At 40.0% G+C, this 24,935-nt stretch overlaps 1 protein-coding gene across 1 annotated transcript in view; it reads left to right on the top strand.

The window, feature by feature from the left end:
- The window catches only part of LOC124164983 (trithorax group protein osa), a gene marked incomplete at its 3' end in the record, with an annotated part of 410,999 nt that extends 386,069 nt beyond the window's left edge, over nucleotides 1-24,930 (top strand). Inside the window, exons 5-10 of the mRNA XM_046542221.1 lie at nucleotides 8,006-8,095; nucleotides 11,599-11,802; nucleotides 14,477-14,730; nucleotides 15,660-15,766; nucleotides 20,315-20,456; nucleotides 22,497-24,930. Coding sequence (XP_046398177.1) covers nucleotides 8,006-8,095; nucleotides 11,599-11,802; nucleotides 14,477-14,730; nucleotides 15,660-15,766; nucleotides 20,315-20,456; nucleotides 22,497-24,930 — 3,231 coding nt within the window. The remainder of the gene's footprint in view (nucleotides 1-8,005; nucleotides 8,096-11,598; nucleotides 11,803-14,476; nucleotides 14,731-15,659; nucleotides 15,767-20,314; nucleotides 20,457-22,496) is intronic.
- Between the last annotated feature and the right edge of the window lie 5 nt (nucleotides 24,931-24,935).

The following is a 24,935-nucleotide window of genomic DNA, read 5'->3' on the forward strand; positions in this document are numbered from 1 at the left end:
AGAAGCGAACAACTCCCCTTTCTGAGGCCACACATCTTCCACGCTCCACCCATTTCCCGGAGCAATACGTCCTGCTTGATGTCTCACGCCAGCGAGAGGCACTAGAGCTGCTCCCTCTGCTCGACCAATCGTGTCGCGAGGAACGGCGACAATTGGCCGCGCGCGCGGGAAAGTTTGGCGGAATTTACCGAATATATCCGAGTGTATTGTCGGAGTTGATGATGGCGGGGATTCTTCCCTCCCCACCGGGGGTTGTGAGTTCGAGTGTCTTCTTTGTTTATTATTTTTTTATTTAGAGTTACGATTTTTTGAGTTAATCAAGCCCTAAGAGTCTTTATTTATCGAGATCGGGACTTTTTGATAATTTGGTAATTGATCAGTATAGGTTTTATCTTCGACAAAGCATCGCTTCTTGCCCCAGTAATTCACAACTGCCTCTCAAAAATTTGAGCAAACGTCCCCAGTATCGTAATAGAAACATGAAATTAATCCTAAAATTAATATGCCCGAAATTCACATAATGACAATTAAAAAAAAATTAAATATTCATAAATAATATTCGAAGTACTATGTCATTTCTAGCGTTTCAAATAGCATTTACTTCATGAATTTTTACTCACCAAATCTAACGCTACCGGAGGTTGTGAACTCGACTCTCTCTTTGGTGAGTATTTTTGTTGCTCAGAGAATGATTTTATGATGGCCGAGCACGTTGGTCGTAAGAAGACTGGCATGAACTTTGACCAATAATTCGTTAATTGAGTAATGTCTTAGGCGAGCATTGGTCAAAATCTAGCCCAAAACTTGGTGTAGGACAACTAAATTGAACTCCACAATTTTCTTTTTAACGAATAATTTCCGGTGCCATTGTGATTAAATTAGGAAAGTAAAGTGTGCCGCATTTTTTTCCAGTTCTCGGAACTAATGTAATATTTGAGTTGAGAACATAGAAACAATGGATATTCACCAGTCTTTCACGGGCTGAATCGTGGAAAGCTATTATCGCAGCGCTCCATCTTATGCCTTCATGTTGCTCTTCGTAGCCTTGGTATTTCCCCATAATTAGGAATAAAACGAAATACTCTGATGATTTCACGAACTTTCCAATGGGACGCCACCTTTCTCTAATATTTTGTATTTTAATTTCCTGTGTAATTAATGACAGTTACGGAATAATAATTTCGCAGGAAACCCATGTACATATCCAGCTAATAATTTAAGAAAAAACTGCGTTTTTGAAGTATAGTGAAGAAACCCATGTATTCGATAAATTTTCTAGAATATAGTTAAACTATTTGCATAATATATGCGTAAATTTTTGGAAAGAATAATAGCATTATATGTTGTTGAATATCATCCTTGGTGCTAATCTTCGCTTTTATTGTTGCTTCTCTTGTTAGAAAGGAGAACGACTAAAAATCTTTATGGCATAGATGATAAGTGAAAGGAAGTACGGAGTGGGAACTGATTGGTTGAGCCTATAGAGCCTGAAAGAAAGTTATTCCCTGTATTTGTTTCGGCAACGTGTCATGACACATGCTTGTGTATGACTGCGCATATTATTTTCCCCTCATACTCCATTGTTTCGCAATATGTTAAATGGACGTGATGAAGAAATTCCAGAGAAATATTAAGAATTGTACATAGCTGGTTTGAGAATAGTGATATAAAAGCATGGTATGCCAAACTTTTTACTTAGAGCGATACATGGTGGTTTGGTTCATTGACATCTGGTAAAAGCGTTTTCTGGGAAATGGCATGCTAAAATTGAAAATTCTTTTCTTAGAATATCGTGCATCTCATATCCTCAAACACAGTTATGGATAATGCATGCATATCATTACTATATGCGATACTGATTATTATTTATCGCTGATGAAATTTAAAATGGAAGAAGACCTTATTGTCCATAAATGTTTACACGCTCTTCACAGTCAATTTGACACTATCTTGGTATCCTCAGATTATTTTTTGGTTCATTTTCACAGGTTTACTGAGTTTGTGTTGCATTAGAATAAATTATTTATTATGGTAAAAATACATTTCTGTAGGTTTTGATGCATTGAAAACAGACTAACACTTGTAATGAATGAACACGCTAATTATTATCAGCAAACATATTCTCGGTTATTCTTAAACAATAAATATAATAAAACAATAATGCCCTCAGAACAATCCCTCAACTAATCCTTTTTGCCTGCCCTCAACTAATCATTTTCTATCTTTAGTAAGTTTTATTTCGAGGTTTTTTCATCCATTTAGGTATTTTTTCATTATTTTTTTGGAAATTGATCAGCATACGTTTCATCTTCGAAAAAATATTACTATATACCTGTGTAGATAATTCACTACTGACTCTCAAAAAGTTGAGCTACCGTCTCTAGTACCGTAATGAAAATATGAAATTAATCTTAATATTCTATGCTCGGAAAAATATTCTCATAATCAAGGAGTTCCCAAATTTTGATAACAATTTCATTATATTAGATGCATTTTTGAGAGAGCAAAAATCTAATTACTATTGATGTCTTCTTCCAGTTTTCATCCTGAGTGGCGGATAGTATGCTTATTAATACCATTAATGATGTTTAGATCACTTTAGCTTTGAATGCTTTAGATTATAAATTATCGAAACTTATTATCGATTTAGAACTGGAAGTAGTATTTTTATACTATTAGAATTCATCCCTTGTTATTTGAAATTGAAATGGAAATTTATTCCTTGTGTAATATACAGAGCTTTAAATACAATTTTTTTTAAATAAAACAAGGAACATTAGGTCCCCCTTAGGATAATTCCTGTTTGGGGATAACCGACTCTTCAAAAGTCGCTCTTTTAAGATATTAGCTACATAACACAAAGTACATAATACTCTGCAGTTTTGCTGAATCACAAAATCAACACAAAAACATAATTTTCTTGATTTCAAATGACCAATCCATTACAATTAACATTAAAAGGAGAACTTTGTGCTTTTACATTAATATTTATTCACAAATTTACGACCATGGTTTCAACGCTAGACGTCATCATTAGGTGAACTCTACAAGATCAGTGTGATGGACCTCTGTAGAGTTAACCTGATGATGACTTCTAACGTTGAAACCATGGTCGTAAATTTGTGAATAAATATTAATGTAAAAGCACAAAGTTCTTCTTTTTAATGTTAATTATGAATCACTTTCACCAAGTTACGCCTCAAACAATCAATCTATTACATTTTAAGGAAACATCTCTCTTTGTTTAACAAGATGTGTGATGAGGCAAGAAAGTAAATAGAATGTAAATTTAAAATCTAAACATTAGTAAATCTAATTAAACTAATCTTTAACACATCATAGGAAACTTCTCTCCTTTGTTACATAAGATATATGATGAGGAAAGGAAGTAAATAATTTAGAGCCTAAATAAATAAATGATCTCCTAAATATTTCGTTATTTGGTTTTGGAATGTATTCCTGAATTTATTAATAATCGTAACTGTGCCGCTATAATATGGCAGTAATTTTGGATTCGAGAAAAATAAATAAATCGACTACAAGGATGTAAGCAGGTCTTCCATTATGCACGAGTCGGATGCTGGTCTAACCAGCACTCGACTGACCTTTGTTCATCTTGAATTTATCTTTTGTATCACCCTGATGAGCATTGACAGACTTAGGTGCATGCATAAACGGCTGAGACGTCGAAATCGGACCTGTCTGCATGCTCAGTACCGCACCTCCCCTCAATCTCATCCCTCAAATACCCCCCTACCTCACGCAATCCCCTCCCCTCTTTCCCCCACCTTCCCCCTTTCCTCCTTCGGGAGACCGTTCTCATGAATACGAGCGCGTGGAACCCGGCGCCATTTTGTTCTGTCGCAGACAGCGAGGATGTCCCGCAGGGACTCAAGTCATCATGACTCGCTATCGCTGGTTCATCCATAGCTTCTTCTTACAGAAAATAGAACGAAAATATCACAAAAGTATTATTATTTTGAAAAGCTTGAAGGGAGAGAGAATTGCTTTACAAAAGAAGTTGATAGTAGGTAAGTGAATTCACTTTGTAGGAGTTATACATCGTAATAATAAAAGGCATTTTCCTCACTGATTTAATACTTGGCAACCGGTTTCGACTTAATCTGCGTCATTATCAAGCACAACTAGTGTCATTATCAAGAGTCAGCATCAAGAGTCAAGTCATTATCAATCACAAAAAAGTTGTAGGATACGTCGAAACCGGTTGCCGAGTTTTTCACATAGAACTTCACAGTAGTGCTTCACAGTTATAACTGGAAAAGAAAAAAGTTGGCGAGTGAAATGCTAATATATAGATGTTTTATTCAAAAATAATATTTCTCCCTCTTTGAGAGTATTAAATTATTTTGAAATTCCAATCGAAATAAATAATACGAACACAGATGCTATCGTCATAGTCAGTCAATGGGACCTTTTACGTGATTTCGCATTTCAATCATGGCCGCATGTGCAGAAGCCGAAAATCGTTCTTGTTTACGTTTGATCTAAGCGTTTTCTGTTCGTCTTCGCCCTTAACGACCTGGATATGCCCGAAAAGAGATGTTAATGAGGTCCCTTATTCCACGCGGCAGGGATTTGGCCCTTATCGAATTCGAATAACAAACCTTAAATTATCCGTCCTCTTTGCAGGCGTATATCTAGGGGCTGACTCTCCACCTACTCTGGTTTAAATTTTGTATGTTGATCGTTCTTTGTAGGATAACAGCCGTAATATTAATGAATTTTCAAGTATAGTAGCGTAATAGGAAAAGTGTTCGCAAGAATATATTTGTAACACAAGCGTTCGTGTGTGAAAAAATGTTCTCATAACATAACTTTAAAAATCAGTTTCATATATTCGGGTAGGGCAATCCTCCTATAAGGGGCATTGTGGCCATATAGATCAAATATATGGACTCACAGACGTCTCCCTATGCCATTTTAGTATACATGACATCCTGTCTCTGAGAAGGCTCAGAGATACGTAATGCCCCGTGGGTTATACAGCAAAAACAAGAAATTAGATTTTTCAACTTATATTTGTTTAGGATAGTCACGTATCAAAATTTCGTGAAGTTAAGAAAAGAAGCAAAAACTTAGCAATATCCAAAACTCCTACAAGATGTGAGGACAGAAGGACAGCATCGTCCGCTTTATAAAATAACGAACTTAGAAACAGCATCGTATTTACTTATAAATAGGTTTAATTACAATGTTGTTATTTCTACTACATCTAGAGCACTAAAATTGACGGAAATAAAATTTCCAGGCTAAATTAAACCAATGAAATCTGACTTTCGTCGTATTCAGCCAATACCTTATTTTGTGAGACATGTTTTCAATTGTATGCTTACATGTCATTTTCAATGTTTTTATTTTCTTCACGATTGCTTAAATATTTTGTTTATTCAATGGAATTTTATTTATCTTAAGCTCAACGCAATGGTAAAATTAGTGATCTTAGAGGTATTTTACCCAGAGTTAATGAATGCCATTAAATTGATCATTATCAGAAAGAGAACAGCCCTAGCAAAGAGAGCATTCCACCAAAAGAGAGACCTGCTCACAGTGGGGAAGTTAAATATGGAAGTAAAAAACAATTCATAAGATCCTACATTTGGAGTATGCTCCTATACGGAAACGAGGCATGGGCAATGACAGCAGCGGATAAATCAAGGGCAGAGATCTTAGAAATGTGGTGCGATAGAAGAATGATGAGTATTAAATGGACCGACCAACTTAGTAATGAGGAAGTCCTAAGAAGAGATTATCAATAAGATCCCTCTGATCTATCACGTCAGTGGCGTAGCCCGAAATTTTGTTCGGGGCGGGTCCAAAACCAGGGAGGGAAAGTTTTAAAAAAATAGGGTACTAAGTAGAGGGTTTTAAACAAATTTTAATACTTTTCATAATAGAAAAAACTTCATTTTTCAAAGAAATCTTTTGTAAATTCATGATTTTTCGATATTTTGTTTTCTTTTGTGATGCAAAGTAAGTGTGCTTTTATGTTTCGGGGTGGGGGGGTTCCGGACTCCCCCGCACCTTCCCCCTCGCTACGCCACTTTATCACGTGATCTCAGTTTTTGCTTCTTCAAACTTGGTGCCATGCCCAAAATGCGATCATGTCTTTGTTGTATATTTCTTTTAAGAGGCAAACTTTTAAAGTAACAATGAGTGATTACTTTTGACTCGCCTCCACAAAATTTTTTTACGTAAAACAAGGAACATTAGGTCCCCCTAAGGATAATTCCTGTTTGGGGATAACTTACTCTTCAAAAGCCGCTCTTTTAAGATATTAGCTACATAACACAAAGTACATAACACACTGCAGTTTTGCTGAATCACAAAATCAACACAAAAACATAATTTTCTTGATTTCAAATGACCAATCTATTACATTTTAAGGAAATATCTCTCTTTGTTTAACAAGATGTGTGATGAGGCAAGAAAGTAAATAGAAAGTAAATTTAAAATCTAAACATTAGTAAATCAGGAAAAAAACAGTGTGTGAGAAAGTCGGCGTGTCCCCCCAGGTTCGGCGTGCTCACCAACGGCGGTGTCTTGAACTGTTCGCCGGGCGGGCGGACAGATCGCGTGTCCCCGGCGGCGGCGTAGGGCACGCCCGTCGTCGAGGCACGCGCTCTCCCGCGGTCAAAACACGTCAACGACAGACATCGATTGCACGCCGAGCGATTTGATCTGCCGACGTAATGCTTTCGTGTAGCCATTCCGTGTTCAGCATGAAGGTGATGCCAGGTCGTTTCGCTTCATCACTCACGTTTGCCTTTCGAGAAAGTGAGAACTGTCTTTTGCGATAGGCCGGGATCAAAAGAGAGCTTTATCAAAGCTGTGGAGAGTGAACGGCAATAATCGGATCCTGGGGTGCCAATTTAGTGATTGTTTCCCATGAAGTGACACCGCAGTATAAACATAGGTTTGGATCATACTGATATTTTTAACTTGTTCCATGTAGCATTAATATGTCAGATACGCCCATAAATCTATAGAACCCGCAGGTTAAATGAAGTTTTGGATTTTGGCGTGATTTTAGGTATGTCTGACATAACGCATGATTATCTCAGATATGCCTTCACAGAGAAAAATCCCAGAGACATTCCATGGAACATCTTAAATAAAAAAATGGGAACTGGAAAATTCTAGCAGAAAACTACATCACTCCTCTTTTCTTAGAAAAAGGAAATCTACTTTTCTCGTAGTATCTGCAGAGAAAAGAGAGACTGGGACGAGCTATGAAGTCTGGAAACGCCTATGAAGAGAGGTTTTTATTTTAGATAGTTTAATTAATTCTTACATAGTACCTACGAGGACATATACTGGGCGTATAACGATAGAAATGGTAATGTAGTAGTTTTGAATCATTAGCCGATAAACCTATTCATCTCTTGCGTTATCATTACGGCATATTTTGGCGTTCCTTTCAATATACTATGATCAATACACTAGAACATGCCAAGGAAAATTATCTCATCTAAGACCATATGGTTTTTATTTGGAAGGCAAGCATGAAAATATTGCAATTAAAAAAAAATTTGCAAAAAAAATATTGCATTAGCATGATATAAATTATAAGATCTAGGCAGGCTAATGAATTCAAAAAATTATCTCCTTTCTTAACTCTTGGTAATGTGATAATTTCATTACATTTATTATCCTCTCAATATCTTACATTTTGCAACATAGTATTGCAGAATTGTCATCGTGTTATTAATCGTCATGCTATATTTCTCGCACCGTTTACCTATTGCGTCAACCAGTTCCTGTAACATCTGACTAATTAATACCTGGTCTTCCGCGAACCTCACTGATATAAGTAGAAAACCTCCAACTAACTGCTCTGTGACAGTGCCATTTAACCATTAAATTTGTATTGAAATTCAAGTTATGAAATAAAAATGAGAATTTCGTTCGAAATGAAAAAAACTTGCATATATTTTTTGTATGAATTTAATTACCGCTTCTTTACCTATTCGTTTCTTTCTTCTAGGCTCTGAACGGTTTCCTGCTTATTCTCACCTGTGAAGGCGAAGTGTTCTTCGCGACCCACAGCATAGAGAGCTATCTGGGATTCCATCAGGTAAGTGGGAATTCAGAACTCGCCACATATCTACAAAGTAGGATAAGAATACTAGAAATTAAGAGCCTGTTAAAATTTTGTTAATTATTTTCAGGTGATAAAATAATTAGTTTTGTCGATGATGAAATTTGTGCTTCAGTTTTTTTAATTCCTTTTAACACATTCTTCGTAGTTTTATCCGTAAGTGGTTCAAAGGCAGGCAATCAAAGAATTTGATAAGGCAAAAAGATTAATGTAATAACTTACGTGAGCATAAAGAATATTAATATTATGAAAAATGTTCGTTCGTTCGTATTTTTTGTATTTTTCGAAAATATAAATTTTTCTTGGCATTCTTTTAACCATAATTGGCTTGATTCCAGGGAAGAAAATATATTGTCATATTCATTTCTGTTACTTAGCTATAATGTTTTAGAGTTTTTGCCAAAATATCCGTCGCACGTGGTAAATTTTACTGATATATATTGAATAGTTTAATACCTCTATGTATATAACTTAATACATAGAATTTAAAACTATATCTAATTCGTGGAAATGTGTAAAACGCTAGGAGTACAGCATTGACCTCACCCAAAATGCAGAATTATGGACTTTCTATGAAGAACTCTGGTATTTATACTAAGAAGGGAAAACAAAATAAAAAGAATGTTGGCTAGGAACGGCAAGACATAGAATTGTCAAAATGCTCTGGCATAATTGATGTTTTTGCGAAAATCGGTAAAAACAAACTGTTCCCAACAAAAGAGTTGTTGGGAATACAGAAACCACGATAGGAATTAAAACAATAAGTTGAAGTGCTCAATTTTTAAATACATGTTAAATTTATAGCATTGTCAACTTTATATGCTCCGACAATTTCAAGGTGAATGCGTTACATTTAGACAAGTACCTCCTACGTTAGGAAACTAGGCAAAGTACCACTAGCCGAGCGAATAGTATTACCTTATTAAAGTGCCCGTGTGCTTTAGTGCTATGATGGAAAATATCTCGGCAATTTACTCTTTTAACCAAGCAATGATGTATTTATTTCTGTGCAATCTGACATCTTTTACCAGCGGGATCGAAGTCTTCTGATCTCACGGGGTTTCAATTCAGAGACAAGGTCTATAATTCAATAAATTTTTATCATGCGTCCTCAAAAGATGCTGTATTCTGGAGAGGGATAAATAGTTGATTAGCACCATGAATTCTCCAGTTTAGGATAGGTTCGGAAAAGTTTTGGGAAGGAAGAATTTGGCGCCGTCTTAGAAGTGGTGCCAGCTACTGTTAGCAGAAAAATGGCTTTCCTGTGGTTTAGAACGGTGTAACCCATATCCTAAAAATAAGGAAATGACTGTCGATTATTTTCTATAATATGGAAATGGAAGGGCTTATTCTTACTGCTTAGCACTCTATGGTAATTTCGCTGTATGTAATTAATCTCACTCTCTCACTCACAATCAGTGATTCAACCCATAGGTTGGTTTGTGAAAGTCAGGTTAGAGTTCACCCCGGACATGGTTACAGGCGTGTGAATCCACACATTCAGGATAAGGAGCCAGTTCCTTTCCCAGACCCACCTTCCACTTTGAAGATTTTTATTTTGTGGGGTCGCAAGGCTTCACCGAGGATCGGAACCCGGTACCCCTCGATAAACAGGCGAGCGTTCTACCCATTAGACTACCACGATCCCGGGATTATTATATGCTCCCCTAAAATTTCTAAATGATAGCGTAAGTTTAAATGGAGGAGTTCGTCAATAACAACACAAAATGCATCCGTCCGAGCGATAGTATATAGGATTCGTCGCAGAAAGATTTAATCAGTGAACTTAATAAAATACAAAGGAAAGCTGCGCGACTGTTCAAAATTACTACTGGCGTACAGAAAGCGTTACACAAATACCGACGGTATTAGGCTGGGAGCCGCTAGAGACACCGAGGCTGCGCGGTAGGCTTGAGGGATTCAAGAGGCAAGCGATTGCTTGAGCAATTTAGAATGAGTATCTTTCAGACCGACAACGTCAAATTAGAATACCACTGTTTAATATCCAAGTCCGACGGAAACGATAAATTTAGAAAAATATTTTTCAGTACGGTTAGGTATGGGAATTCGTTTTTCCCCTGAACAAAAAAGGGCTTCAACAAATATAAGGCGGAACTTAGTAATATCATGGCATTTTTATTTGTTAACTACTCTGTCCTAACACCCCCCGCCACACGCCTTTTGAGGCGGCTCGCGGGGTGTTATGTAGATACTTATGCGTCCTCTTTAGTTTTTGGAATTATGCATGCTCTCAATTGAAGAATTGTTGTGAAAACATATATTATGAGAGCACAGCAGAGAGAAGAGAGTAATGGTGGAAATGTGTGTTATGATCAATGATCATTGGGGAAAAGATAATATAAAAGAAAGATATTTAGGAAGCGTGCTGATTGAAGACTGGAGGAGTGAGACCGAGATCAAGATAATACTATGCATTGGAAAGGAAGTATTTAATAAGAAGAGAAAGCTATTCTACATCTATATTTACATAATACATAGGGGTTGTTAGGACACCAGCCGTTATTACATAAAAAGGAAGTGCTCCGAGGACATTACGACTAGCATTTATTAAAGTCCTTTGTGGTTCGGGGGAAAAACGAATTCCTATATCTATTTGTTCGGCAAAACATCTCTCCTAACTTATCACTTCTGTAGCATCCACCTGTCTGCAATGTCTGGTCTCACACGAATCACTCTTAGCACAAATCTTTCGCATGCTCAAATCATCTGTCAAAATTTGATTCACGGTGAAAGTTTTTAAATTTTACTGTTTGCTCATCATTCTTATTTTAAAACGACGGTCTGATTTCACATGAGCCCTCACACGCTAAATATTTTCGTTAGTTTTTTAATTTGAAGATCTCCCTGAGCGAGGTTCATCTTTAATGCGTTCTTGGCCTTCCAAAAATGATTTGTGCCAGCAAAAATCTCGTACTATTGCTAACCTATGTTCTCCACAGGCCAGTTTCAACTTTTCAAAAGTCACACTCGCGGATTCGCCAATTTTAACACAAAATTTTATCGCACAACGTTGCTCTAAATTCTGATGCCCTATTTTTGTAGCACACAAAAAACAAAACTTCACTGGTGGTGCTGTCAAAAATAATGTGCTGGCTTTACGGAGTTGAAACTCGGACTGAGGAATTGTAAGGGGTGAGCAAATTGGTCTATCACAGGTAGACAAAATGTTGCCAGATCGCCTGCAGTGTTGCCAGTCTCATTACTTTTCTCACACACCCCGTAAAAATGTTCCCGCACTGTGAGGGTTAAAGTTAAATTTTTAGAGCCAAAATGATGTAAAACGTATTTCCACGCATGTCATTTTTCAAAAATTTTCCCAGACCCTGTTTCCTGGGGGGGAGGGTCGCCATCCCATCCCCCCTACAGCATATTCCTAGTTACGCCACGGTGATCTTTGGTGATGTGATGTATATTTTTTGGTAGTTTACACTATTAATCGAGTACTTCTTTGCTTGCAGTCGGACATAGTTCACCAGTCGGTGTACGAGTTGGTGCACTCGGAAGACCGGGAGGAGCTGCAGCGTCAGCTGACGTGGAACGCCCTTTTGCCCTCCGAGGCGGCCGGCATCTCACTGCACGAGGCCCTCGCATCCCCGCATCTGCTCGAGAGATCCTTCACCGTCCGATTCCGGTGCCTGCTCGACAACACATCCGGATTCCTGGTAAAATACCCTCAGCCGCTCTCCAAACCCCAGTGCGGTTTCAAATAGAATATCCTACTCTGAACCAACAAGCCCACCTTGAAAAACGTTTGGAGGTCTTTTGGATGATTAAGGGAGCTTTCATAAATCTCGTGAGGTGATTTTGGCGATCATTGGACCCCCTCCCCCCTCCTTCCTTAGTGAAATATCGTGAAATTTTATTCGTTCGCCTATCTTATGTGAGATTGTTTAAAATGCGTATTTTCAGTGTAAATACGTTAATCAATGCTTCATTGCGTTGGATTTATTTTTTTAAAAATTAATTATTTTGCCCGAGCCATCTTCTGTTTGCCGCCAACCATCATGTTTTCCGATAAGTAAGCCAATCTATACCTTTTTATCCCTTGATGGTATGCATAGCTTCCGGCCATCTGAGTAACTACGTTCCCTCTCTTTATCGTCGTGTGGTACACGACAATATTTTGTATAAGTTAAGGCTAGCATTTAAGATTTGCAAGATCGTAGTCTAGAATCACATTTTACACTGTTTCTTGCGGAAAAAAATTACGTGATACTTACCGGGACACCCCATATCCCCCGGTAGAGATTAGGCTTGACCCCCCTCTAAACTCCTCACGCAGTTAATGGATGCCCTCTAAAAATTACTTATAACGCATATAAGAAGTTCTATAAATCATAATGAAATGCAAAAAACGATAAATTTAAATCACCTCGAATATCTAACGTCTGCCGCGACCAAAGACCAGCATGCATGCTAATGGTGGGAATAAAGTTCCAACTTCAGTTGGTCTAGTTGGCTAGGTATTTACATACATTTAATACTTAACGACCTAGGTTTGGACGTGGCACGTCATCATCTGGCACTCCTTGGCCGTACGGTATGGACGTCCGGTCGTCCGGTATGTACGGACGTACATAAAATTTATGTGGAATTATTATGTTTTTTGCATTTCATTATGACAAGTCGATTCCACGAAGTCACGCCTTAAACAGAGAGTTATATCAAGTGGTATAAGAAATTGTTTTCAATCCACAAAAAAACTCCAAATGGAATACCACACATTAAAAATGAGTTATTGAATTTTCAAACGTTTGGACCTGCGCCATGCAATTTTGAAGCTCGCAAATATCTCACGAGGCAAGCATTTTTTAATGGCAATATAATCTTACACATATAATTATTAAAAATGATAACATATTTAAATTATCTAATAAATTTTCTTCGTTGATCGGCTTCAATCTTGAGATAAATTGTATTGTATTTTCATTTGACTTAGCCGCAAAAAAACAGAACGGAGACATTTTAGGATGTGCCGGTGAGCTTCAAGTTTATTTTTGCTTTAAGTACATGCGCATATTTCATGGTTAAAAATAAAAAATGTGATAAATTGATATCACCGAGAATAAAACCCACCCCACTCAGAAGTATTGGTGACATATGCCGCGACCAAAAACCCTATATCGTATTGGTCGTAGGTTTAAAAGTTCAAGTGCCAACTTCAGATGGTCTAATCTTAAAATAGATAATTTATCTGAGATTCTAATATATATATATATATTTGATGTAAATACATATATCAATTTTTTTGCGTTTCAGTTAGTCAGTCAGTCATTCTGTATCCATTTTTTTACATCCCTTCTCGAGTTTTGAGCTACAGAATTGAGATTTGGTGCAATTAATATGGATTATCTATCTTTTTTCATGTTTGATTCTAGTTTTGAAATTTTATCAGTTAATTGTGGAGAGCAAAATCCGAACAACTTATTTTTTTATCTTCTTCGATTTCCCTCATCAATGAGCACGGCAACGCTTTGAAGCGTAGGAGGTCACCTACCTCCGCAGGATGAACAGATTTTTACATTTCCAAATCTTTATTTACTAAGCCTGAATCGAACGATGATTTTTTTCTATCCTTTATGAAGGACAGCTCCAGCGATCGCTTCAATGATGGCGGAAAAAATGACCGTTTCTGGCGATCATTTTCCGCGATGGCTCGAGGGATGGGCTTCCCATCACTCGACACCTCCCTTTTTCCGTAGCTGTAATCATATAATCTAGCCTTCATAGGCCATCCTTTAGCCAATCAGAACGCAGGACCAGTAACAGCGATTGTGACGCTACGCTTGGCATTTAATTGAATGAGTGTTATAAACACGGAAAGTGATGACAAAAGCCATAGAGTTTACACCCCTTAGGTGTGCGCGACGAACCATTCGGGGGTACGCCGAAAATAATCGGTGATGCCGGACGCCAGGAACCAGCGGCGAATCTATGGGGTGTGGGGCTAAGGGTTAAAGGCCCCACCCTTGGGTATCCAATTTATACTAGATAGAATTGTAATTTTTTCCGAACCCCACTACTGCTGGAAATTTAACCGCCACTTAGCCCCCCCCCCCCCCCTTGTCCCTATCCTGGATCCGCCACGGCCAGTAACTATGCATCTGTTAACCAGAAAATAAGCATACGTATTATAAGGGCTATTTTTTAAAAATGTTCTATTTATACAATTATTTATAACTAAAAATGTCTCTTACCCTTGGTGTAATTATATGATAAAATGTGCACGTTACCATTTTTGGGGTACAATATTAGTTGTGGAGGGGTGCGTGAGGAAAAAAAGGTTGGAAACCGCTGGCCTATATTGAGGTTGTAATTCCCTTTCTTTCCCCTCAGCGTCTGGACATCCGGGGTCGAGTCAAAGTGCTGCACGGGCAGAACCGAAGGTCGGCGGGCGAGGCGGCTGGCGGGGCAGGGGGCGTGGGGGCGGGGGGCGTGTCCGGGGGCGCAGGGGGCACGGGGCCCCCGCTAGCCCTCTTCGCGCTGTGCACGCCCTTTGGCCCGCCGTCGCTGCTCGAGGTGCCCCAGAAGGAAGTCATGTTCAAGAGCAAGCACAGGCTGGACCTAGCACTCGTCTCCATGGACCAAAGGTACGTTTCAAGGCTTAAGTAACAGAAGAAATTCGTCGAAACAATGTAAGTGGCTGTTATTAGAGCCGTAAATACAGAAGCCGGCAACCTGGGGAACCCTCATGAATCTGGAAAAAGTTTACTATTTCACAAAGCGCTGAATAAAATGTATAAAATAGGTACCCATAATATCTCAGATGCTCATAGCAAAGCATGCACTAATAATTACTTCTTTTCATTTATTCGTGGTAACAATTTTAATGAAATTCGATCTATCTAGTTGTGAAATTTTTTTTAACCCTTTTTAACCCAGAGCTGATTCTGGGAGAATTTAAATTCCAAGACTTTTCATTTTGAGAAAGTGAGCATTTTGTTCTCACTCATAAATATTACGGCGAGTACATATTTCACAACTAAACTCTTACGTTAGAAAAGATCAGGCAGTTTTAATCTTTCCTGAATAGAGCTGAATATTTATAATTTTTTTATAATTTGTACTTAGACGCAACATTGGGTTATAATGGGTTAACTGTATCGCTCAATAAAATGTTGGAAAGGTGCCATAAAATAGAACTTCTGTGTATAAAAATTGCGGGATATTTGTATTTACCATCGTGATTAAACGATATTGATGAACACGATTAACACAGGTACATGCTCTACAGAGTACTTACACTTTGCCTTAATTTAAATATGTCATCCTTTCTTCCCTGATATCAATTTCGTAGTAGTTATCGAATCTAGTGACAGTATTTTTTTCGTAACTATATGTGAGATATTTCGTATTGCTCTACCTTCCAATGTTAACATCAAGTTACTTCATTTCATGGATGCTTCCTGTCTTTCCTTTGGTGCTACTGGCTCAATGTAAGCCGATATTTTCATTCCGAATTCAAAAGACAACTGAATTGGCTAGAATTAATAGCGAATTTAAATGTTTTCCTTTCAAGGGGTAAAATGCTTCTCGGCTACACGGATGCGGAGATAGCTGATCTCGGAGGCTATGACCTTGTTCATTACGACGACTTGGCCTACGTTGCTAGTGCCCATCAAGAACGTAAGTATCATGATCGATGCAATAAGTTAATAAAATACGAGTTTCACGGCGTGAAATTTTATCGCCCAGCATACTAGTTCGCGTACGAACCATCATGTTTCTAATAGGTTTCTGTGAAAGCAAACTGTTTCTTCATTTTGCATTCTATTGATAGCATTTAAAAATGAGATTTTAATTTCAGCATCCACAGGACGCAGCCTTCCACTCAATTCTCCTTTCAGCCAATCTTTTCACACCAACGTATTTCTCCTCGTTCACATGCTTCTATACTTGTTCCATGTATTTAGTTCTATGTCTTTCTTTCTCATTTTGTCGTCCATTTGTCCCTCGACGATTGTCTTCATCAAGCCATCATGTCTCATGATATGGCTTAAAAGGTTCCTCCGTCTTATTATCACGGTTTTGCATCATGAATTTTGAATCGAGTAAGAAAAAACAGAAATGTTTAATGCATTTTCGGGTGGCCCGCATGAACTCACCACCTGTTAGTACGCGCTCGCCTCAAAAAAAATTATTCCACCTGTGGTGCCAAACAGTCACTTTTCCAAGCTTAAGAACTGCAAATGAACGCGACGAAGTGATGCCAGAACGTGTCTGCGTGATGTAACATTTGCCACATTCAAATTAAATTACGAAAATGTTTTTTTATGTATAAATAGTTTTCTGGTTGTATTCTGTTTTACATTTTGTCACTTTTGTAATTTTTATTTTAAACCTTAAGGATATTTTTGTCTCTTTTTTCCATTTATTTTTATATTTTCTTCACATTTTAAAATTATATCGTTATTTTTTAGAATTTGTTTTCATTTAATATATATACGGTAACTCATGACCAACCGACAAGGTAATATTCGATAATAGCAACAGTTGCAAACATTTTAGATTTTACAATAATATTTACGTGCTAGAAGTCAATGGCAGGCAAAAATTTGTTTTTATTTTAATCTAATATTTATTTTGGCAGGCTGTAACTTCCGAAGAGTGTATTTTGCAAAACATTAGAACTGGTTTACTTTTTGTTTAACCTTATCAGATATTCCCCATGTAATCAATTTATTTCACCCAGTATTTATAAAATGTATCTTATTCATATAGGAATGACAATGCCGGCTCTTTGTGTCGAGGGCACTGCTTGATCCATGACGTTAGTCAATGGGAAGTTCTACGATAATCTGACGCAAACCCCATCTTGCCAAGAACCCCATGTCACACCAGGGCCATCTGTATCCCATCTAACGAATTTATGTTCGGAATGACTGCCTTAAGAGCACCTATTAAAAATCCTACTAATAAAATTTGACCCTCATTTATATTAAAGTAACCAAGATTTGAATCTCCCTCACCTCTAAACTTTGTGACCCTCATTTCAAATGCATGAATCTTTACTGCCGATCCATGTGCCAGTTAAACCATAATGCTATAGCTTCCTCCCTTGCTTCCATCATGACTGGAGGAAAAGGTGTCCTTCCTCACATTTTTTCCTTCTATCTTGAAAATGCTAATTTAATATGTATGGATTTTTCATGTTGAGTAATCACAAAATAATTACGCACGGCCAAGATTTTTATCAAAGCGCATACAATAATGCTAGTGTTGGTGACCTAAAAGTGAGGGAAGGAGAGCTTCTCTTGTATTCCTTTAATGAATAATAAAATATGCATCGCTCGCCCAGAATTAACATTCTCCCTCCTCACTCTCGCGTGAATTGTGGCTTTAAAAACACGCTTCACCCTCTACGATCACCACCTTTTTTTAATATTCCTTAGAGATCGTGTCAAAATTTGGTGGAAAAGTGACTGTTTGGAAGGACTGGTGGGGTGAATATTTTTTTTAGGGCAACCGCGGACTAGCCGGCGGTGAGTCTTCGTGAGTCACCCGCATAAACATTTTTTTATGTCTGGAGTTTCTGCTTGTGTCACTTCTGTTTATTCCTTAGTAGATAGAACATGTATGGCACTAGTAGCTAATTAGTAAGCTGGAGAAAATTTATGTAATTGATTTGATTAAATCCGGTTCAAAGTAAGTCAACCAACCAACAAATATGAACTGAAATAGTATGTAATCAACGTGCTTTGAAAATTTATTTATGATTGATCCGATGATAATACCGTCCAAATCCAGCTAACTAACCAAATCATTGATAGAAATTAAATTTTTATAATGGTATTTTGAATACTAATCGGCGATCGACTTTTCTTTGCCTAAAAAACACTAAAATTTATGACGTAGTTCAATATTCAAGCGCTTGAGTACTTTTATCATTTTTGTTTCAAGCAGTGGATTTGTGTCGATCTTTAAGGCTTCGTCGATTATTCATTAGTCGTATTGATACCCCGAATCAAAGCATTAGATAACCAAGCTTTGAATTTGAATATGCCTGTTGCGCATGTAGTAAGAGATCTGCTTCAGGGCAAGCATTTCAAAATGAAAAATTCGCCGCCTTATTTTGAACTGGATAAGGTCTAAAGGTCGCCAATTAGAAATGGAAAAATGATCACATTGCATTATTGTTCACAATAATTCTTTCATTCAATGTTTTTCCACATTACACTAAAGAGAAATCTATTCCTAACTTACTTAAGCTTTTTTAAAGTCATAACTGTATTTGTGATGGAGATATTTTAAACTCAAGTGTAAAATAAACATAAATGGCTTATCTGTAGGTGCCTGTTTAACTTTATCAACAGTGGATTTTATTTCCAAAATATTATAGATATTTAATGTTTGGAAAGGAAATTGCTTAGCTTTTCTACAAAACACACACTTTATTGCCGACTAGTTTCGGTTACACTGTACCATTATCAAGACTGGACAGTCTTGATAATGGTACAGTGTAACCGAAACTAGTCGGCAATAAAGTGTGTGTTTTGTAGAAAAGCTAAGCAATTTCCTTTCCAAACATTAAATATGGAATTCTACAAAGTGAAGGCCTCAACAATTGAATTCATTATAGATATTGTTGATACCTTAAAATACATGACTTTACCTAATTTATGAAAAATCTAAGATTTTATTTTTGTTTTCAAACTTTTTAGAATCAATTATTGTAGCAAACATTTTTTTATTTTACTCATAGCCTCCTTTTTATATTTCTTACTTTTCGAGTCATTTTTCATCTTATTAAGTTATGTATTTAGGAACACATGCACTTCATTGTCTTTAACCGTTATGCGTGTAACAGCTTAAAGTTATATGCATACTTTATCGGTTGAAAATAGCTGATTAACTAAGCATTTGATCAGCAATTTTCCATTTGATTCCGATCTCAGATATCCTCTATTTTTGCTATTTGACCGATCAGGTAACTTTTTAGCGATGTGTCCACTTTCGGACTCTTTCGTAGTTCCAACTGCATGTGGCAATCCGGCTTTTTACCATCGAAAATTAGTATATTGTCATATAATACAGTCCTCCTGTAAGATACGTACCTCACTTTTGGGCCAAATATTACCTCAAGAGGTACAATCATTCACAACTGACCAACTGGTTAAAAATATACCTTAGTGCCGTAGATGCTATTTACGAATTTCCCTCATTTTCTACATTTTGGAGTGACGCGTGTCCTTTCGATACTGCACCTAGTCATCCCATTAAGTAGTTGAATTGTGCGAGAGTGCCACATTTGTAGTGAGGTATGTAAATATTTTTATGCATTTAATTAAGGATAGAATGCTTTCCCGGAAAATATGTGCAGGAAGGCATGATGGTATTCCAACCGGGAGGTAGGCTCTACGGTTGGCTACGTTTCCGAGGGCCATTCGCTCTTCATCATCAGAGCCGGTTGATGATGATTAATATTCAAATTGTATTATTACTCTCTACATTTTATTTATATCTAATGTGAATATTTTATAAATGGAAAATTCTTTTGGATACATATTACCATAGACGTATATCCTTAGGTTTTTTCCCACGTTCACTAACATCTTTTTACACTTGGTCAATGGTAACTTTGTCAACTTATACTTTTATTTGTTGATTGAAAATGGAACTTCTATTTCTTTTTATGTAATTTAAGAGGGGGGCACGGGAGCACGTGCCCCCCGCCAGATGCTTAAAAATAGGCAAAATTTTTTTATACGGTTATCAATACGTTAGTTTTGTTATGTGTATCACGGATCCTCAATCTTTTAATTTCATATTTATAATTTTCATATTAAAAGAAAGAGAATATTTCGTACAGTAATAGTTGTATCTTGTTTTTAACCTCAAGTTTGAGAATATCGCTTGCCTGCCAGACCCTTGTGACACCCTACCCCACCCCCAGAAAAAAATCCTGGATCCTACCCTGCATATTAAATAAATATGGCATTGCAATATTTCCACTGAATTATTTTACAATGTTGTTGTAACAATAAAACGCGTCGAGCGAAAATCAACTGAGTGAAAATGTTGCAATATTTTATTTAACTAATATTTAGAAATCCTACCACAGCGTGCCACTTATCATGCAAGATCTTTTGAATACATTCGCGGAATTCTTAAATTGTAGTGATTTTTCTGGGAAATATTTCAGCATGTCAGTAAAATAATCTTTTTCGTCACCAGTTCTCAAGACAGGAGCCTCAGGAATGATTGCCTACAGATACCAAACCAAGGACGGAGGCTGGCAGTGGTTGCAGACAAGTTCCCGCCTTGTATACAAGAACTCCAAACCAGATTTCGTCATTTCTACTCATCGACCCCTCATGTGAGTGCTACATGTGAAGGAGAATGGTATCAACGAATTGGGAACCTTTAATGTTGTAAAGTTAATATTACTTAACAACTATATACTTAAATTTATACCTACTCACCCTCGTACGCTTCAAAATGGAACGTGAATTATTACTTATTACTTGCCCGTTGTAATTTGCACCAGCTGCTCAGCGGCAAAAGAAAACTCATTACACAGAAATTTCAATGGATACGAAACAGAAAACTATTTAATTCATTTAATAGAACAAATTTGCCACATTGTTCAGGTATACAATTCAATAAATGAGGTCTTTATCTTTCCTTAATGGTCATGACCCATTAACAAACCAATTTTGGACATTTATAAAATATATGTACGACAACTCCGAATTTATAAAATTTAATTATGAAAAATCTTCACAAAATTTAACCACACCTCGTTTTCTTTTGATCTTAATTCCTCCAATGGGGAATCTGTAGACAAAGGTTGTCCTTGGGTCCATTTTATCAGATTACACCCATGTGTGGCATATACATAAAATAAATAGGTGGTTTATAATTACGGACAGATGACCATGCAGGTTGGTTGGTTCTATGGGCACTCCGATTTCTCCAATCACTGCACTCGCAATCCTTGGGTATCTGGGTGTCCTAATTCCTGGGCAGCACTCCCCTTTTCTCAAGGTCAACGCAGGCCAATCCTAAATAAGACTGCTTCCTTTTCCGGGCTAAGTTGCAATACCCCTCCAGGCAATCTCAGAGCACCTCAGGCATACGTCTGTCTCGTAGAGTTACTATTGTCGGAGTCCCCCACGGCTTCGCTTCCACCGCCTTCTCTCCCTCTCTCTCCTATTGTCGACTGCCACCACCTATACGGATTGTTGTTCGCTTTCGGAACCCAATATGGTAGGGATCCTATTGTTTACTGCCCACCACGTGGTGAGGCGGAAAATGGTGGCATGCGTTGTGTTATAATGTCTATAGAGATTAATAAAGATTGCATTCCAGTAGTTGGATGCTATTGGCTCGCGCGTTGTGGAAACAGCACTTATTAGATGTACTCTAGTGAAAGCATATGATCAAGTAAAATTTGGAAAATATCTGTGTATCGGTATCTGCCACCCTTCAGATGAGAGCACTACTTTTTCAGAACATAACCTCTTCGCACAAAATAGTTTCTTTCGGCGCTACAGCTCAGACCGCGTAATATAGAGTGTAAATATCCATCGATTTACTCACTGTATATTGCATTTAATAAAAAATGTGGGCATAAAACTGTATTCAATTTAAGCTACAATCGAGACTTTTTTTAGGTTGTCCAGTGAATTAAATGTTTGAGTGTTTCTTTTAAAGTCTATAATAATATTATTGCCATACTAGTGATACTTAGAATATGAATTTCCCGTCAAAGGAGGGCCTTGTACGTATCCCTCAATCAGAAGCAATTGGAATGAATAGGATGAATGATATATTTTTCTCTTTATAAAGTGGACTGAAAATAATTTACCTTAACACAAAGGCTCGTTCAAATTCCTCCATGGACAACATGATTTGTTGTAAAAATATGGACAAATCAAATTAGCCGTCATTTCGCGGAAGTATCGTACATTCATGATATTATCTCATACTTTTCCGTCAAATATTAACTTAAACCAGTGGCGTAACTAAGACTATGCTTTAGGGGGTAATGGGGGGCCTAGGGGCGACTTCTCCCATGCAATCGGATTCCGAGAAAATTTTTGAAAAATAATATGCCTAGAAATGCATTTTACATCATTTTGGTACTTAAAATTTAACTTTAAGGAAATGCAGATGTTATATATCAAAACTAAGCAATGGTTTTAAATATTTTTTTTTCTCTGAGCTTTGGGGGGGGATCTATCCCCCTCACCCCCCCCCCCACAGTTTCGCCACTGACTTAAACCTTAATTTTTTGTAATATTTTTTTAAAATAATTTTAAGCTATTTGTACCTCGTGTATCATGAGCAAATGGGGAAATGGTATTTTTCCCACACGTCGCGACGCCTCATTTGAAACCGTCCGTCTTTTCAGGGAGGAGGAAGGACGCGACCTGCTAGGAAAGCGCACCATGGACTTCAAAGTGAGCTACCTGGACGCGGGCCTCACCAACAGCTACTTCTCGGACGCGGACTCCATGGGCCACCAGCTGGTCTCCTGCCCAGCGCCATCCAACCCACCGCCGGCGGGACAACAGCCGCCGTCGCAGCACGCGGCCTCCGCCACGGCCGCCCTCGGCGTCGGCTCCACCTCCTCCCCTTCCTCCTCCTCTTCCTCCTCCACGTCCTCCTCCTCCTCCACCGCTTCCTCCGCCGCTTCCGCGCCGTCTCCCGCCTCCGCCGCGCCGCACCGCGCCGTCGGCCGTCGCTACAAGACCCAGCTCCGCGACTTCCTCTCCACGTGCAGGAGCAAGCGCAAATTGGCCAACTCCTCCTCCTCCTCTCCGGCGTCCCCGGCGTCGGCGGGCGTCGCGACGGCCGCCGCACCACCGCCCCCGCCGCCCCTCAGCCTCCCCATGCCGTCCCCGACGCCCTCCGCCATCCCTGACTACGCCGCCGCGGTCGACCCGACTGGGATGGCCGCAGCGGCGGCGGCGGCGGCCGCCTACTCCAACATGTACGTCGCCTCCGGGTCCCCGCACGCCCCTCCTGCCCCCCCTGGGGCATATCCCCCCGCGGACGGTGGCTCCATCTACCACCACCACCACCAGAATTTCCAGAACCACCTCTACCCGGGGTTGGAGAACAGGTTTTTGACGGATAACCTGTTCCCGTACCACCATCACCACGCCCACCGGCCTCTGGGGACGTACTACCCAGAGTACGCCCACCCGCACCACGGAGGGAACCACGGAAACGGCTTCCTGGACGTGGGGACCGGGAGGTTGACTCCTCCGGGGACCACCGGGGGCGGTGGGGGCGGCGGCGGGGGTGGGGTTGGCGGGTGTATGCCGACGTCTTCGTACGATGCCATCAACGGACACCCAGTGATGCCTCCGCCGCATTCCCTCCCGCACCCACACCAGCACCATCATCACCACCAGCACCAAGTGGCGAAAGGGCCCCCGTCCCCGACCCTCCTGCCCCCGCCGCCTCCACCCCCACCTCACCACCACGGTCTGGTCCACGGCCACCACCATCACCACCATTCTTTGACTACCCCCTCCACGTTGGAGTCCTCAGATGACAAACTTTATGTGTGCCAGTTGTCGGAAGTTGGCAAGTACGTGGTGGGCAGTGGTGGTGACTCCCCTGTGGAGATCAAGAGATCGCCCCCATTGGACAGTGGAGGGGTGGTTGTGGTGGTGTCTTCGAACGGGGGCGAGGAGGGTGCCAGGGGGTGTGGCGTTAATAATGAGGACTCAATAGTTGGGGGTGGGGAGGAAGCTGCCAGCCAAGGGGGAGAAGATGGTGGGATGCTGATGAAGGGGCTGTTGCCCCCGCCGCCTCCTCTGCCCCCCTCGCCCCTGCATCACCACCTGGCACACGGCATGCACCACATGGGAGGGGGAGAAATGATGGATCAGGATGCGGTGCTTCAGCAGCACCACCAAGTCCACCATCACCAACAACAACAACAACACCACCACCAGTTTCTCCTGCACCACCACCAACAGACCCACGACCACCAGATGGACCATCAACATCACCACCAGCACCATCAACAGCAGCATAACCACCAAATACATGCACAGCAGCATCAGCAACACCACCATCAGCAACAACAGCAGCACCACTATGCAGCGAACGATACGCGGCAGACAGTGCTCATGTGGGGCAGCGGTGCAACGACTCTTGTCTCTCCCTCTCCCTCTTCATCCTCCTCTTCGATGACGTCATCACCCGGAGGTGGGGCCGTTAGGGGTGAGGCCCCTCCACCACAACCCTGTCCCCAGGGGGGCAATGGTGGGAGCAACAGCTCCTCATCTCCATATGGGAAGAAGTATGATGGCTCTGAAGTGGTGCAGGCCGAAGACCATGTGATTACAGTGGGGACCCCAAGCCCAACACCCCCTCCACCCTCTTCAACCCCTCAGAGGGACCCCCTCAAGTCGCTAGCGGAGATGAATGACCTCGGCGGTGGCAGCCGGAAGTGGATCAGCAAGCCAGCGACTTCGGCAGGTAGTGGTGGCAGCGTAGTGGTCCATCCTTCTGCCAGGTCACCTCCCACCGGTGGTCCACCATCGGTGACGGGGCCGGTTACAACTTCTTCAGGAGGTTCTCCGATGGCGTCAGTGGTGTCTTCGGTGGCGACCCCACCCACGGCCTCTTCCCCTGGGCCTTCGGCTTCCTCCTCGGCCCACCATGTGGTCGGCGGACAGTCTCAGGGGCACTCAGCATCCCCACCTAACCAGCAGACCACTACCATGGGGGTGGCCACGTCGCACTATGGTTGCGTTTACGGAGGAGGGGCGGTGGGTGGAGGAGGCGAGGGTGGGGTGGTGGGGGTTGGTGGGATGGGTGGGGAGGGGGT

The sequence above is a fragment of the Ischnura elegans genome, chromosome 9 (assembly GCF_921293095.1).
Source record: "Ischnura elegans chromosome 9, ioIscEleg1.1, whole genome shotgun sequence".
Classification (NCBI taxonomy): Eukaryota; Metazoa; Arthropoda; class Insecta; order Odonata; family Coenagrionidae; genus Ischnura; species Ischnura elegans.